At 29.9% G+C, this 17,185-nt stretch overlaps 4 protein-coding genes across 4 annotated transcripts; 2 read left to right on the plus strand and 2 right to left on the minus strand.

The window, feature by feature from the left end:
* Window positions 1–3,983: 3,983 nt before the first annotated feature.
* Window positions 3,984–4,429, plus strand: OCT59_007027 (uncharacterized protein; the record flags this gene model as incomplete). Its single annotated transcript, XM_066143442.1, has 3 exons — window positions 3,984–4,010; window positions 4,079–4,123; window positions 4,181–4,429. The coding sequence occupies 3 exons, from the start codon at window positions 3,984–3,986 to the stop codon at window positions 4,427–4,429; spliced, it is 321 nt and encodes a 106-aa protein (XP_065998459.1).
* A 1,074-nt stretch (window positions 4,430–5,503) lies between these two features.
* OCT59_007028 (uncharacterized protein) lies at window positions 5,504–5,980 on the plus strand (the record flags this gene model as incomplete). The annotated part of the gene is made up of 1 exon (XM_025309977.1): window positions 5,504–5,980. One exon carries the CDS (start codon window positions 5,504–5,506, stop codon window positions 5,978–5,980), a length of 477 nt encoding a protein of 158 aa, XP_025187732.1.
* Window positions 5,981–6,229: 249 nt separating this feature from the next.
* OCT59_007029 (uncharacterized protein) lies at window positions 6,230–6,457 on the minus strand (the record flags this gene model as incomplete). Its single annotated transcript, XM_025309978.2, has 1 exon — window positions 6,230–6,457. One exon carries the CDS (start codon window positions 6,455–6,457, stop codon window positions 6,230–6,232), a length of 228 nt encoding a protein of 75 aa, XP_025187733.2.
* Window positions 6,458–8,978: 2,521 nt separating this feature from the next.
* OCT59_007030 (uncharacterized protein) lies at window positions 8,979–9,179 on the minus strand (the record flags this gene model as incomplete). The annotated part of the gene is made up of 1 exon (XM_025324172.2): window positions 8,979–9,179. The coding sequence occupies one exon, from the start codon at window positions 9,177–9,179 to the stop codon at window positions 8,979–8,981; it is 201 nt and encodes a 66-aa protein (XP_025187735.2).
* Between the last annotated feature and the right edge of the window lie 8,006 nt (window positions 9,180–17,185).

A 17,185-nucleotide genomic window follows, 5' to 3' on the forward strand; every position in this document is an offset into this window, starting at 1 on the left:
TATTTTAGCCTGAACTATACGAGTATTTAGGAAATTATTTAAATATTACAGAAAATTTAAGCTATTTATAACATGACTATATGCAATAAACTAAAAGGTTGAAAATAAAAAACTTTGGACTAACCAAGTTAACAGTTACTAGATAAGAAAAAATACGCGATAATAATACAGTATCTACCATTGGTTTCTTTTATAGTGTTTTTATCATGTAATTTTTCTCCTAATTCTTACGATTAATATTTACTTCTTACGGGACCAATTCTCCGCTCAACTCGTTTTTTAAGTAACCTCAATGGTTCATTGGTTCCCTATTAATTCCTTTTTGTTTTAGTTATATACTAACCAAGATTGGAAAATTTTCATTACAAATTACGTCGGTACAGAAGGATTATTAGGACAATAGTGTTACCAACCAACGTTCTATACGGATAAAAAGGATAGAAAGGGTTGGGCCGTTGGGGTAAGTGAAAAAAAAAAGTAATCGAAATGTGACACAGGATTATCTTCTGGGAATACAAAAATGAATTTAAAATAATTGAATGTTGTGATAGGCAATTCAGCTGTTATTTTGGAATACTATTGTAAAATTGGCGAAAATTCTAATAAAAAATTAATATAAACTGAGAAAAAATTTTATAAAATAAGTAAATAAAATAAAATGACGAAATACATATAATATATTTTGTATTACAAAAAAAAGAAAGAAAAGTTCCATTAGTAAAAATCTCGAACCTAATAATGAAAGAATTATAAATTTGTAATATATTATATTATTTCATCATTCTTTAAGGGTTTGTACTAACTCGATATTGAAATCTCTCTTTTAAACTAGTTCATATTGCAAACCACTATAATTCCCTACAAGACAACCTATTATTTTCTTATTACACTTCTATCAAGTGTTAATCGTATAATCGATTCATTCTTAATGTCGCTGATATTTTAATTGAATATCTATAAATTTTTACCTGAAATAACAATAAGTCGTAAAAATTATTTTTCCGCTAATAGATGACTAAATATTCGAATTCATAAATAAGGCAAGAAAATTTCTTGATTTTTTACAGTACAATATAAGTATAAGTATCAAAATTTCAAGGCGATAGTTTTGATTTAAAGACTCCAGGAACCATTGTAACCAAACTTGATTAAGCATTTACTACGATGTACTTTATTTATCGATCTTCCTATTAAGGAATTCACTTCATCAGATTATTCGCTTTTCTGTGCTGTATAGTAATTATATAGTATAAGTTCTTGCCGAGGCGCTTTTACTGCGCTTTCTTTGTCATCTACATTTTTTAATGTAAATCCGAAATCGAATTTTGATTTTGCATAGCTGAACGTGATTTAAAGGAGTAAGTCGTGAAAATTTTGATCGAAAACATTAAATTTATTTTTGTATACTATAAAATTCATTTTTTTAATATACACAAATAATAAATAATGTTATCATCAAACGAAATGGTACTAGCGATCATGAGTGAAAAACATGTATACAAATTTATTAGCCATGAACATGTGATTAAAGTCTTTACCATATGATTAAGTTAAAAACTTATTCCGAAACAGGTTTGCGTGTAAAATTCTTTATTAGCCGTATTTAAATGGAAAATAAGGACTTTTTTCAATTTACACAATAGATGTATATGTAATATTCGGTAAGATTGTCGAAAATAAAAACTAAGTTCAAAATAAAAGTTACATTTAATTTTTATTTTACGACATTTTTATGGCGATCCATATTAAAATGTGTCATTTCTTGTTACGCTTCGGTTGTAATACTGTAGTACACGAGGATTTGAGGTGTCAATAATAGTTAAGATCGATTTAACAATGGTAATATTTACTAGATTATTTTTTAGATAATCTATTATAAAATTTCTTTTATTTTGCACACGAAAATAGCCTTTTATTCAGAACAGTAAATATTAGTATTAGTTTTCATTTGAGTAACATGTCACAAAATTTGAGCAAAAAAAATTATAAATCACGAACGAGATTGGTCACAAGTATATAAAGCGGTAAATCTCATTTTTTTGATTAAATTATTATTATAGACACCTTTAAAGAGTATCTTTATTTATGTAAATGAAATTTAACCACTGCTGCACATATAAAAATCTCAATAAATGTGTAACGTCAACGTACAGTATATCAACAGTTATTTTGATTCACGTAAAAAATTGTGATAACATAAATATTATTAAACTGTACGCTACTGCACAGACAAAGTGTAAAGGAAAAACGAAGAAAGTTGAGCTTTCACCTACCAAATCTTACTTGCAAATAGTTTGTCAAACGGAACTCAGGATTCTCCAATATAGTATTGGCCGATCTTAACAACTTAATTTACCGTAAAAAGAAAGGTCGAATTTCGACCTCCAAAATAGCCGTACAACGTAAAGCTAATGCATTTTTATTTATGTCTTAAAACAAACAAACGTCTTTTACAAACCAAACATTTCAATCAAAATTGTAGATTCAATCCATCCTCGTGGAAATGTCCCTAGGTCTTGCTCACGAAATTTTGGGCATTATTATGAGAACTTCTAAATGATGATCTACTCGACTACTAAGATATTCTTTCGTAAACTTCCGATAATATAAATGACATTCAATAATTCAAACGAAGGCTTAAAAAGTTTCTTTAGAAATAATAAATATTTTATTACATAAATTTCCAAATCTGCATAGAAAAATCGATTTTGAGATAAAACATTCTAATATGATCGTCACATTCGAATCAGGAATAGAATAATTGAGACTTTTTTGGATAAAATTGCTCGTTATCAGATTAAATAAATATTATTATTACTTATTATAAATTAAAAATTGTTAATCTGCCCATGGAGTATTATAAAACGTAAATCTTTATAATACTCTGCATAATAAATAATAAGCAAGGAATATTTGGCTTGTCTGTGTATTCTAACTTACTCTTGATAAATCAACAATGCTTCGTATCCGTATCCGGGATCTAATAGGTTAGGGTATATATTTTTTTCGAATATCGGATATAGCGGATAAAGGAAACATCCGGTAACCGGTTTGACCGTTATCCGAAACCTAATTTATAAGCTTTATCTGCAGCCACCCCAAAAATAAGTTTTTTTTTTTACATTTACATAAATTTTTTACTAAATATCAAAATCGAAATAAAAATAATAATTATTTCATCGGATTTTCACGGCGCAGTGACTCCGTGAAATAACTTATAATCACGGCTCAAGAAAAAAATCATACATAATTGGTGTGACCGTAATTTGATAGTTGTCCCACTATTGATTGTTTGATAAAATACATGATATAAATATATATATATACAGTATATTTTTTTACTATAGACGACTATCTGATTCTGATAAAAGGAAATTCCGACGATAACATAAAGTAAGCAAAAAAACTGAAATTTATTTTCTATTTAAAATTATTAAATATTAATAAAAAACCAATTATTTTAACGTTTATAGACATTATTAAAGGAATATTTCCTTGATATAAAACATTAATTTTTGTAAAGTATTTACATATTAATAAAAATATTTTTAAAATTGTTACTTAATTTTTGCGACGTATTAATAAAAAAAATATTAATTTTTTACAATTAAGGGCGTTCTCAAGCATCTCCCTCAATTAGACCGCACTCCGGTTTGTGGGCGCCGTTTGTGTCGATCTTCACCATATAAGGAACAAGTGACATTTAACTGTCACCTGATCACGTGCAGCCACGAGTTCAAAAACATTAAGTATCTGAGGGACGGTTTTTTTTAGCGGCCTGATCTTTATTTGTCACTGCATAAAACATCACACCCCACCAAAAACCGCGCCCACAAAACCGGGGTGAAATTAGACCTGATAGTGATGTCATTGTGCTCAAGTATCACAATCAATGACGAGATCAATAGAATTATAAGCTCGATTTAGCTTGAGCATGCCTCTTTTATAGTTTAACATAAATTTTTTAAGCAACAGTTTTTTTTATGATAACTAATTTTATAGTTTTCGAAGTTTCAAACCCAATTTTTAATGCAACCACTTTAAATGATTTTACGAACTTGCAACTTTTTTGCAACAGCAAAGTCAAATATTGGCTCTAAATGAAGCTATACGACAAGAAAAAGTAAATACATATTCTTTTTAAATGTAATATAGGTCTTTATTGATTTCTTTTTTATAGGCATCTTCTTCCATTGATTGTAATAATCCTGTCACTATTTCTCCTGATTATGCAACTTCAACTTCAATTCCACCTACACCAATTCGTGCTAGCAAGCCATCAAATCGATGGACATCAGCAGAAATTCGGATACTTATTAAAGAGGTTGGAGCAGCAGGGAGGGCGTGCAGACCAATTTATTTTAACCTGGGACCCAAGAATGATAGTTTTCGAAATAAGCATTCTGGGCCCTCCCTGCTACTAAAATGATTACTTATTAATTTCGCCATTCTAGGGCTCTTTAAATATAGTTCTAGTATATCAATAAAATTAGTATTCTTAGAACGTATTCTAGCCCCTCTCTCTCAATAAAATTACTAATTTGTTTCTTGCCTTTGTGTGCCTTCCTGATTATAATCCTAACATAATAAAAATTTACGCTTAGTAGAAAGTATGTGCAGACTGTGTTATTTTCGCCTGAAAACCTCAAGAATGATAGTTGACGAATAATGTGCTCCAGCCCCTCTTACTTATCAAAATACTAATTTGTTTTCTTGTCTTTGTGTACCTTCCTGATTATAATTTCGTCATAATAAAAATTTACACCTAGATGTAAAAAAAAAATACACCTTTGATCTATATACCAGACCTTTCTCACTCATCAGAATCATAAATTTGTTATCTTGCATTTGTACGCTTTTCTGGTTATAATTCTGCGTGTAGACCAAATTATTTTCACCTGAAGGGTAGGTGTAAAAAAAAAGGGGGGAACCTAGCGAGATTGAGTGACAAGACGCTCATGGTGTGAAAAAAAAATGGATAGCATGATGTAAATAAAAAATCGGCTAGAAGGTGTACCCATGTAAAGTACCTCATACAGTAAACAGATTAGTTGAATAGGCCAAAATCATCATAAATCTCATTAGTATACAGTCACATATACATGAGTTAAAAAATACAAGCCCTTTATTGTTATTAATTTGATTGGCTTATTAAACATTAATATCAAATTTAGATTTTGTCAATTACGTAATCGGCCTGATACTGCTATTAGATTTTTATAACAGACAATTTGTCACAGCTAGTCAGTGATTAACAATAATGAACAGACTTTTAATCATCATTTACATCATTTACATCATTACGCGTATATCTTCTCTTTTTCATTACAATATAAAAACATATAACTGTATTTCGCTTTTTCTCTTCTTGTATGTAAAAATATATTTTAACTGTGTTTCACTTTTTCTCTTCTCGTATATAAAAACATATTTCTTCTAATTACACGTATATAAAAAACATATTTCGTTTTTTCTCTTTTATCTAAAAATTGAAACCTTTAAAATGCTTGAAACGAATATTTCTTATGATCCAACTTCTTTTGATGTTCTAATCAAGGACATTGGCGCACAAGATCTTCACAAAGTGATTTCAGATGAACTTAATGTAGGGTATCTCTCAGACTCAAATCAAGAACATGACGGTGATGTAGATGGAATTATTTATGGTCGAGGCTTCCGACTTATTTGTACTTTAACAGTTAAAATAAGAGCAAAGATCAAATTTGTGCACTTTATCGTCGATACGGGTTCACCATCAACATACCTTTCCGATGATGCATTATCTGCATTTGGCCTAACTATTTCTAACCCAGATTATTTCATTAATGCAAGAATCAATAATAAAGATACAGTTGTTTTGATGTCACCGCCAGGTTCGCACTTCAGTGGGATAAATCTTCTTGGATCAGAATTCTTGAAATTTGCAGGAGCAACATTAGTTGCTGAGTACCATGATAACTGTTTTACTCTGAGGTTTTAAAATCAGTGCTTCTATTGTGCAATCCGCATTTTACAGATTAAAAAGAACTTGATATTGAAAGTAACTAATAAATCATTAAAAAGAGACGGAAAAAGGAAGAAATAACATAGAAACATCAGTTATTTTATAATTCTACAATATCTGTCTGATATATTTTATTTGTCTCTATACTGTAATGTTGTGTTTATTACAATTTAAAAACTGATATGTAAAACTGCTTAAATAAAAAAAATATATATATAACATATATTAAGTAACTCTTTCAGCCCATTGCTGGGGAGGTTCATGAGGTCTAATAATAGATAAATAATCATATTGTTTTTCTATTTCGACCACTTTTTCATACCAATAGTTATCAGTTTGAGGACAACTGTTAAAAACATGTTTCATATCATATCCGGGGCAGAGATTGATAGGCCTAGGAACAGTTTTATTATAAATATTTTCTAATATGATCTTAACTATAGCACCACGCATATTTATTAGTAAATTAGAGATTTATAGCAATTTCAGAGATTTATAGTATTTTTAATGAATTCTGGCGATTCTTTAGCAACTTATTCTATAGAATATCATCATCCATTTTTGTACAACATGAGATCAGTTCTAGCTCCCTAACAGTTCCCATGACACTACCCTGGCACTATCATAGCGCTAATATAGAACCAAGAATCATGGGATGATCGGCTAAGATGATTTCATAAAAGTAAGGGCTTTTTCTAACCCCTGCACCTGTGTCTTCATTTTATTAATTTCATAGCGCAGTTGATTATTTGCCTTAATTCGTTCCTCATGTTCTCTAGTCAGATTTTGCATAAAACGGCCAAAGGTTTCTTTATTATATTTAAGCATTTGCTTTTGCAGAACATTAACCCGGCTATTAATTTCCGTCTCATAATCACATACAATATTACCTGTTTGTGTTCCATTGTCTGTGACATAAGAAATAAGCAATGTTAAGGGTGCCAGACATTCAGGCCAACTTTGGGGACATAATTTTTTCTGATCCATAGTTTTGTGATTCCGGTCTAATGATTTCTGGTAAATCTCTAATGTATGGAGCAAATAATCCTCTATACGATTATTTTTCTCTGAAATCTGGTTTAGGGGAATAGGTTTCTGCGAATGATTTAAGAGCCTTTGATATGCCCTATCTTTTATACTTACTGGAAGTCTATCAGTAATGTGTTTATAATCCAGATGGAACATTATACTCAGATATTTTGCGTGCAAAAAATCTTGCATGCAAAATTTTATTATAGGGTTAGCTGATTTAGGATTAGTTTGCAGATCCCTCATGATTTTATTTATTCGATAAGCAGTCATACAGCGTTTACAGATACATAAAATTAAAAAAGGAGAAAGGTCCGACATGGGCCAAGAAACTTTATTAGTTAATTTATGTTAATCATACTTTACAATACTACATATAAAAAAAAAGAGCCAAACTTTGAGAAGCGGACATCGTGTCCTCATCTCAGAATTTATATATCCCGTGACTACTGCACAGAACCTGCACATTCTGGCTAATATACATGCAAATAGCCAATTATTTTTTCGTTCGATACCCTCTACTCTCGCCTTCTTCCTATCAGGTTCTTCCTCCACACATGCCCTATCCTTTATTATCCCTACCACCACACTTAAAACCTTTTTCACGCCATTACACAGCTTTTGATATTCTGCAGACTTTTTATCCAAAGCATCTTTGGAAAATTCGATACTTAACGGAAGCTTGCTTCCTTGAGAAATTCTTCCAGGGGTATAGAATAGGAAGTGCCAGTCTCAAGCTGTTGTCACTATACCATAGAGATAATCATAATCATTCCCATCATCCCGCTTTCACTTTCTCTTGTTCGTTTCATACGAACTCTCAAGCTGTTTGATATTCTGAGCGAAGCCTTCGATTACATTCCACTGTGATTTGTCCTCTGTAATGCAAATAAGGTTCTCGACATCCTGACCAGAGGAAGAATAAAGTATGGCGTTAGTATGGCTTATATATCATATAAAAAAAAGTGCAGACATGCATCACTCACCTTGATCGCATAATCAACCTGCCCAGAGCTTTCTTCACCTATTACTTCATATTCAGGCCTCATACTTAATTCTTTCCCTGTGTCATCCCTGGTTATATTTATAGCGGAATGAAGAATGGCCACAATGTACTCATTGCGCATGGCTTCCAAGCTATCCATAACCAAAGTTCCGTAATTTTTCAGCCTGACTAATATTTCCGCCATTGCTTGAAGTGCTCGTTAGTATCCTCTATCTCATACGACTGCAGTGAAAAAAGTGGGATAGTGTCTGTACCGTTGCCATCAATACCGTATTTCGCTAACACCTCACTCAAACTCTTGTATGAGGAGAACACACGCTTCAGCTTTTCTTTGAGAGCCTGGACCTCTTTTGCAAGTCTCATAGCCGGTCCCATTTCTAATCCACACTCTTTGAAATCTTCTTTGGTCATGTCAAAAAAGTCTTGACCGGGCAATTTTCTTCTTACGGAGTATTCCCAAGTCATCGTCGTCGAGCTTTAGGTTCTGCTCTTTCAAAAAATTGATAAGGGTTTCTGTATCCCAGTTCTCAACTAAGTAAGAGTTGTGTTCGACTGTTGAGGTAGACATAGTGTTACGTTTTATAGGGATATTAGCTCGGATAAAAAATAGTGTTATGTTCGGAAGAAAAATAGAGTTTTATTTCTAGTGGGAACGCAGGTGTTAATATAGGTTTTTATGTCGCATAGGCATTGCATCATCGCACGTGACCCTTTCTCATATACATTCGATAAAATAATACTTTATTTATGAAATAAAAACGTTGCTGGCCGGAAGGGTCTCAGAGGGACCAAGTCGGCCTACAATACATAAAAACTATTACATAGCATGATAATGAAATATAGATAAAAAATTCTATCTAGTCGCTAGGAAAGAATTCAAATATGGATACGGTCTTCATCAGGAGTCTCGTTAAAATAGGAAAAAATCCTATCTTCTGTTCACATAGGCTTCTCCTCAGAATAAATTTGGCGGAGAAAGTCGTTACGGTTGATTGATCCCAGCTTCTTTCTTACTTCTTCTTCAAGATCAGAGACTGTTTTATCCTTGGAAATCTCAATCACGAAAATTACATTCTTATTTCCTGCATTATGGTAGCGGAAGTTAAGACTAATAATATCATTATCTGTGCTGGTAGACATCTTATTTTCCTAAATACAAGGCTCATAAGGTAAGACGAAAACCAGTGGTGTAGGATCAACCACTTGTGTGTTGTATGACGAAAAAATGACCCGTGTATAAAATACACCACAGCTTATCTTTGTTAATATTATATATATATATTAGTGTTTAAAGTATGTGGTGTATAATATTTTATACACAACTGCTTTTTTAAGCTTTTTTTAAAAAACCCTTCGCTCCTTCAGTTATTTATTTAAAAAAAACATTTCATGGCGTTTATAACATTTCAAAATGTTGCTAATATCATTTATTTTGATAAGCAAATAAAAATAATAGTATTATGTTTGAACGAAACTAATTAAACTAACTAAAATTTTTGTTAGTAAAAATATATTAATAATATTTATAACTAATGGAGTCGCGAAATATTTATTTTTATTACTCCATAATACGAATATCAGCTTCCCGTTCTCTTAAAGCAATTTTGCGTTCTTTAAGAGCAAGAACTCGCTCTTGATATTCGAGTTAATTAAGTTTGGAGAATGATTTATTTTCCTTATCTATTTTATCATCATTATCATCATGATCTTCAGTATAAGAATTAATCACAATAGCTTTCTTGGACCGTTTCTTACTACTACTTGACTGTGCATTTTGTTTACGTTTGATAGGAACTGATTTTAAAGATTTTTTGACTTGCACATTTGCTAAAGATGTAAATAATTTTATGTAAATAAGTTGGTTATTTAAATTAAAAGTAATAGATTATTGCAACTCCATTTTCACTTGTTGGACCTCCATAGTTAAATCTTCTTCATATATAATATCCACTTCATTAATATCTATAGATGACATTTTTAAGTTATAATAAAAGTTTATATAAAAGAGTATGAAAGAGCTTGATTTTATTACAATACTATTGAGATGTTTAAAAGTTTTAACGTGAAATGCGTAACGCGTAAAGAAAAAAAGAAAAAATTTTTTTTTATTATTTTGTGATGTCATGATTATCACATTATTATTTCATACCATACAAAGTTACTAGCAAATAGCAATACACATCGGTCCTTACAAATCATACACATGAAATTTTATGTAATACACCACACGTGAGGTTGACCCTACACCACTGGTTTCCGTATTACTCGATTAAGATTATGAATAAAAAGAGAAGTAACCACACAATCTTTCTACAAATATGTGCAATTACTGTACAATAAAGAAATCAATATTTGTTAAGGCCCCTAAGTAGAGACATTTTTTAAACAATGCTTTAATACTTACCAAGATAGATAATTGCAGTATTTTTAAAGACAAGCAACAATCCAATGAAATCCATCCATAAGAGAAACATTGATATAGATTGGGAAACTCCCAATATGGAACGTTGTAAATATGAGAGTGTGGACTTATCGTTTTGCAACAGGAACCCAATAATAATAATGGTAATAAGAGAAAAGAAAGATACTAAAGTTCTAAAGAGGAATGAATGGTTTATTCTGGTACTAATATTGACGTTATTCATCACAAACACAATATTACGTCGAAGCTCTAGGAATGTTATAAATGTTCCGCAAATTATGCTTGCAATCATTAGTTGTTTAATTTCTGTATTAACCGTTGCAGCGAAAAGACCACAGTAAGCAAGTTTGATAAAAAACAATCCAAAGTAGCGCCACCGCGCAAAAGTATGCCACTTGAACTTAACAATGGCTTGGAAAGGTGGAGATCTAGATATTTCTTTGTATGAAGCTTTGGAAGATAATACTTTGGAGGCATTAAATAAGATGAGTTTGGCAAATGGACTTAAGTCACTGGGAAACAAGGTGTTGAGCATACCAGTGGTGGACTCTGGGTAGATACATAGACCAGGTAATGGTACATAGCACAAAGTGGTAGAATGCCGAGGTATTGTTTTCAATTTTAGCAATTTTGTTACCAACCAAAACGGAGAATTTTGTTGATAAGGAAACTTGTAGCTCCAAAGATTTTCACGTATTGAATAGCCACACAAATTATTTGGAACTTTAACATAGGTAATCTGCTTCATAAGTTTGATCACTGGATTTTCATAGGATTCAACAATGAGGTGTGGTAGTAAAATGGTAACCAAAAGCATGAGCTCAAACTTTCCTTCATTAGTGCACTTATCAACACATTTATCAAAAAATTTCTCAATTAGTTTATCATCTTTTGACTGAATAAGTTCTTGTAGATTTAATTCATGGTCGCAATTGTCCAAATCACAATTCTTCAAGCACTTATTAACGTTATTGTAAGTATCTTTCAAATTAGTAATATCGTAATTTTCAAAATTACATTTATTAAGTAACTCTTGGATTTCAACGACCTTATTGTAATTTTCAAATAAATCTTTAATTTCAATGACAATTGCGTCACGATCCATATTTATTAATTTGTATGATTGGTGTTAAAGGTGAAAGAACTATTTCATAGGAAGAAAAATGAGAATTTATATCCTAAATTGTGGATATCAAACATTTGAAGAGTTAAATAATGTGCTGAAACTTTATTTCTGAGTTTTTAAGGTCGAATACGCCACCAATTTTATAAGAAAACTCATTTAACTTTGAATATTAATATTAAATTTTCAATGCTTCATTTACATACACAAAGGAATATGTAATTACTGCATCCATATTATATTTACTGTAACAGTTACATATTCATTCAAGACTCTGTTTCATTAGAAATAATAATATTAGTTAGTATATTTTTTCACGTGTAATTCGAAAATATTACGTATAGTTGCATATTTTATAAAAAGTGTTCCTGGTCGAATCAAATCGGTTTAATTAATGTAAGTAAATTGTTTGAGAATTTTTTTTGCGCCATGCATGATGATCATACCCTAAAATGTATTCAGCTTTAAAAATCGGCGAGTTTCTGCAGGTCCCATGCTCGGCGCCAGTCAACTTTGTCCTAGATCTAAAATCCAAACATTAAATTTATTTTGGGCCTATTAAAAAAAGCAATAAATAAAAAAATGATGATTAAAAAAATTTTTTACGAATAATGATAATCGATTTTGTTAAAAATAGTATCTTCAGTAGTCTAAATGAACTTACAGAAAATTAATCATCAAAAAGAACAATTAAAAAAATGTATAATACTGACAACGTCACTACGGCTCTTATGGCTTGCTGCGACATACCATACCTTAAAGAAAGGTTGATTAATTAAAACAATGTATTCTTTATTAATAGTAACAAACTAATTAAAGATCAAAAAAATTAAATCAATCTAATTAGTAATATTTATTTTACATTTCACAGTACTTAAAATTGAGCGTTTTAGTTTTTGAGTCATTTCGGTTATAAAAATAGAATGTATAATTTCCAAATTCTTCTAAATTAACCAATAAATAATATATTATCCTTATTTTCTGTGATTTATGGCTAATTAAAAATACTTTATTATTCGTTGCAACAGCTCTGTTAGTGCACAAACAAATAATAACAATGTAAATTCTTTAATCTCAATAAATACTGTAAATCATCGGATTAGGTCAATTTTATTTAGTACCTTTATTTTTCAGCATTCTCGATCGCGTTGAATTATAAAATTATCCTAACAACTAAGAGATTAAATAAAAGTACTTTAAAAATACATGTATTAGTAAAGAAAAACCTTTCGTACAAACACCCTTAAACAAGTTCATGAACAATCAAAAAAATCGAAAAAATTCTGAAATAATACAAATTAAAATTTTGTTACAGAATTTCACATTTATTATTATTATTTCAGCGGGTAAATGAACTCTTTTCCTTATTTAAATTTTTTTTTTTCCTTTTTATCAATATTAATAACATTATGTATTGCCGTCTTCAAAATGACGTTGATTATGTAACGCAGAAAAAAAAATTACAAAAAAATTTTCGTCTCTTGTACTTGAAGTTTAAAAATTTTTTTTTTTTTTAATATCTCAATAAATAGTAAATACATGTTTTTTGTAAAGTTTTGTCAAAATAGACTAGTATACTATTTGGAAGTACCGACTATATTACGTAATTATATAAAAATATATTTACATGGTTAAAATTTTTTATGTAGTCTTTAAAACAGAGTAAAAGGAAAATAATATTTTTTTATCATTATGTCGTATTATCATATTATGGATTCTTTTAATAAAATTTACCTAATTAATCTTTTTAGATCGACGCTATTACTTGATGGGATCAAGTCTAATTAATAATGTGTAATTTGTCTGCTTATTTGTGAAACAATCTGAAAAAATCATTTATTTGAAAAGAATAAATCATTAGAATCCTTTAAATCTTAAATGAAATATTCAATAAATGTCTATTCATTGTCATCCTTACATGGTAATTACTTATTAGTATTTGTAATACTTTGATTAAATTTAATCATCATGCTTCCATTCTTCCATTCTTCTATTTATTCTTCTATGACGATCTCAGAACGTTCGGAATCGATAGAACTAATTTGTGTACTATGATAACTGGGAAAAATTTATACACTTATATTACTGTCTCATTAAAGGTGAATAACCTTTTCAATTGTGCAATGTTAATTATCCTTCATTTAATCTTACACACGTTATTTTATTTTAAAAAGTTGAAATTATTAGTGCAAATGGTATAATTTTAAATAAAGACAATATAATTAAATTTAATAATTTAAATGTTGCTTAATGTATTATTATATTCTATTTCGATCAGATAAAAAAAAAATGTTTCGGTGAAGTAGTTCAGTCAGTTAAAGTGGTCGGTAAAACATCGGCGGTCAGATAATATGCGAAAACAACTATCTTCTATTAATCTTCTAAAGTAATAATTATTAGATTTTTTTTATATGGGTAATGTTCATATTGTTTTAATTATTGCTAGATATCACCGGTCACCTTACCAAAATTAGGGTAGAATTTTGGGCAGAGTTACAAATGTAATGAAACTCCGCCGTGCTGATATTTGCTAATGCTGGTGCGGTGATGATCATCGCGCGGTGATTTTTTGACATTTCCTGAAATTTAGGCGTATCCTCAGAAATTTCATGTCATTTTACTATCACAAATGGCAAATTAATATCGTGTGCTCTATCATGCCAATGTTTTTTTCCAGTTGCAATGATATTCGTAACAATACCAAAAACGAATTAAATAGTAATATGATTTTCGCCACGTGAACTTTAGGCGCAAAATACGGTAGGATATATACTTTTAGGTTTATTTTTATAAAATCTTTTTTTATCTTCAATAAGTATATCTCTTCACTAAAGATTTCCGCGAATTTTTCTTCCATTTCAGATTCTGTCCACATAATATATCTATCAGAAAAAGAAATTTGTTACAATCTCCGTTTCATAATACTTTTTTTTTTACTAAATTTCAAAGCATTGTAGTAACTCTAATTTCAAAGCATTGTAGTAACTCTAATTTCAAAAGGTTCAAACTTTATACATTATCACAAATTACGTCAGATCAAAGATCTAAGAAATATTTTGTGCAATGTAGATCTAAAAAAAGGGGGCTTCTTTATCCTTTTAATCCTTTTTAGGACTAGATTTTCGAGTTCCAACTAAATAAAAACAAAAATAATTATATGATTAATAAATCTTTGAAAATATTATTATTTTATTTCGGTCGCTTAAAAGTGTTTTATTGACCGATAAACATCAGTCACGATAATAATTCATGAACTGTCTTCTATTAATTCTTTTTAAAGTTAATTTGCATCATTAAGTTAGGTAATGTTTCACATCATTCTCTTATCAAAAAAGGTAATTTGTGATTGTACAGTATATCACAAAATAGATGGTGGGATTTGAAACATTCTCAATGTAGGAATTCTAATTTTCATTCTAAATAGATTCAATGATCTTGTTATCCAAAATTGTATATTTGTAATTATTTATTGGTTAGAAAAAAATGTTTAAATATGTTGTGCAAAATATATATAAAAGGAGAGCTCTTCTACCCAAATTTCAGTTCTCCTATCTTAAATTACTTAAAGAAAAATAATTATGGCAAGGTAAACAACAAAACATAACTATCCTTAAAATTATCGCTTTGACGCTTTGATTATCTTTTTTTAATTGAATAATCTTATTTAATACCAGAATCTAGACGTTCCCTTCTTTGCGAACTAAAGATAAACCTCGCGGATCATTGCTAAATGTGAATAAATATTAAATAATTTTGGATGATTAATTCTATGAAAGAAAATTTTCCTTATCGGACATCAGAAAATGAAGAGATTGATAAATTAACCCGACATACTCAACTAAACGTCAGTCAAGTTTGTGATTATATGGAATGGATTCCTTTTGAGAAATTCGAAATGGTCAAATATATTGGGTAAGGGTAGATTTAGTAGTGTTTACTCAGCCCTTTGGATGGAAGGACCTAGATGGATTTGGGATGATGGTGCACAAGAATGGACTCGAGCTGGGCCAATGAATGTTGCTTTAAAACGCCTCGATAATTCACAAAACATTTCAAGTCCTTACATTAATCAGGTAACCATAAATCATTAAATGTTTGGTTTTTTGGGACAACTGCATTTTAATTTCTGAATATGAAATAAAATGACGTTATTATTCAGCCGGTTAGGAATATACGGAATTTTATTGATCGATATTTTTATGAACCATCCAATATTGATCAGTATTAATCCTATTTGTCACCGCAGTATTCCTAATGACCGAACTATAACTCAGTTATTGGATGGACATTGGTCTTCGGTCGACATCTATTCAATAACTATTAAATATAAAGTTATTTAATTGATAATGCAGGAAACCATTGATGTGACATATTTTCGATCAATCACAGATAAAAAATAATACCAAGAATTAACCAATAGCAATAATGAAATTTTGGTTAGCGTAGTTAATATATATTGTGAGAATGACGGATATAAAGTATAACTACTAATAGGTCATCTAGACTTCTTAATGAAACGGTGAATATATCCTAATTACAAAATTACAATTTCTTTATTTTTAATAGATTAAAACATATTACAATCCGCTTCATTAGCTACCAACAACCAGTTATTGATTTTGTACTACGAGAACGGAAACTCTATGAATAACCTGAGGAATTCTTTCCTGTAGAATATGATCGATATACTATGGGAACGTTGAAGAATTTATTCTGAGGTTCGCGGAAATTTCGTGGAAAAAATTAAGACGAAAAGGTTTCTACAGATGCTCGTATTTCCGACATGGGTTTTCATGGTCCATGTAATAATGATATAAAGTATAAGATATAGGGTTTTTTATATGATGCGCCGGAAGTTTTACATGCCGAGAACCATAATACTAATTCTAATATTTATCATTTGATATTATTATGAATATTTTGCAATAGGAAAAAAACATTATGTTTGATTGATATATACCCGAGATTCCTGAGGATGCATTAAATTTATGCAGAATTATTGCTAAGATGTACGAAAATGAAACATTCGACAACACTCTATTAGAAAAAATGGGTCATTTTAATTTGTGATGTACGAACGGAATTATAATTTCGACCAAATATGTCGAAAATGTCCTCCAAAAAAAATTACGCCGTAACCGACCATTATGTTCTGGGATTAAATAAACATCAGCAAGCATATTTAAAAATTATGAGCGTGAGTTGTCTTTACATTTTTTTGTAGTTCCATCAAAAACGAGAGCTTTCCTAAAAATTATAACAGTAAGATATCACTTTTTAATCTATTATATAATTTTAATTATAGTGACTAATTTTTTTTTGTTATTTACTATTACCTTACAATAAAAGGATCGAAAATTTTACACCATTTCTTATGAAATCATCTATAATATCTTAACGTTTTAAAGCAACATTCATTGGTCCAGCTCGAGTCATTCTTGTGCACCATCATCCCAAATCCATCTAGGTCCTTTCATCCAAAGGGCTGAGTAAACGCTACTAAATATACCCTTACCAATATATTTGACCATTTAGACACGTCAAGATTTAATAAAATGCCGTTTTGATCAAAGGTACTATAATTTTTATTTAATAATTTTT

This window comes from Rhizophagus irregularis, chromosome 15, assembly GCF_026210795.1.
Source record: "Rhizophagus irregularis chromosome 15, complete sequence".
Lineage (NCBI taxonomy): Eukaryota > Fungi > Glomeromycota > Glomeromycetes > Glomerales > Glomeraceae > Rhizophagus > Rhizophagus irregularis.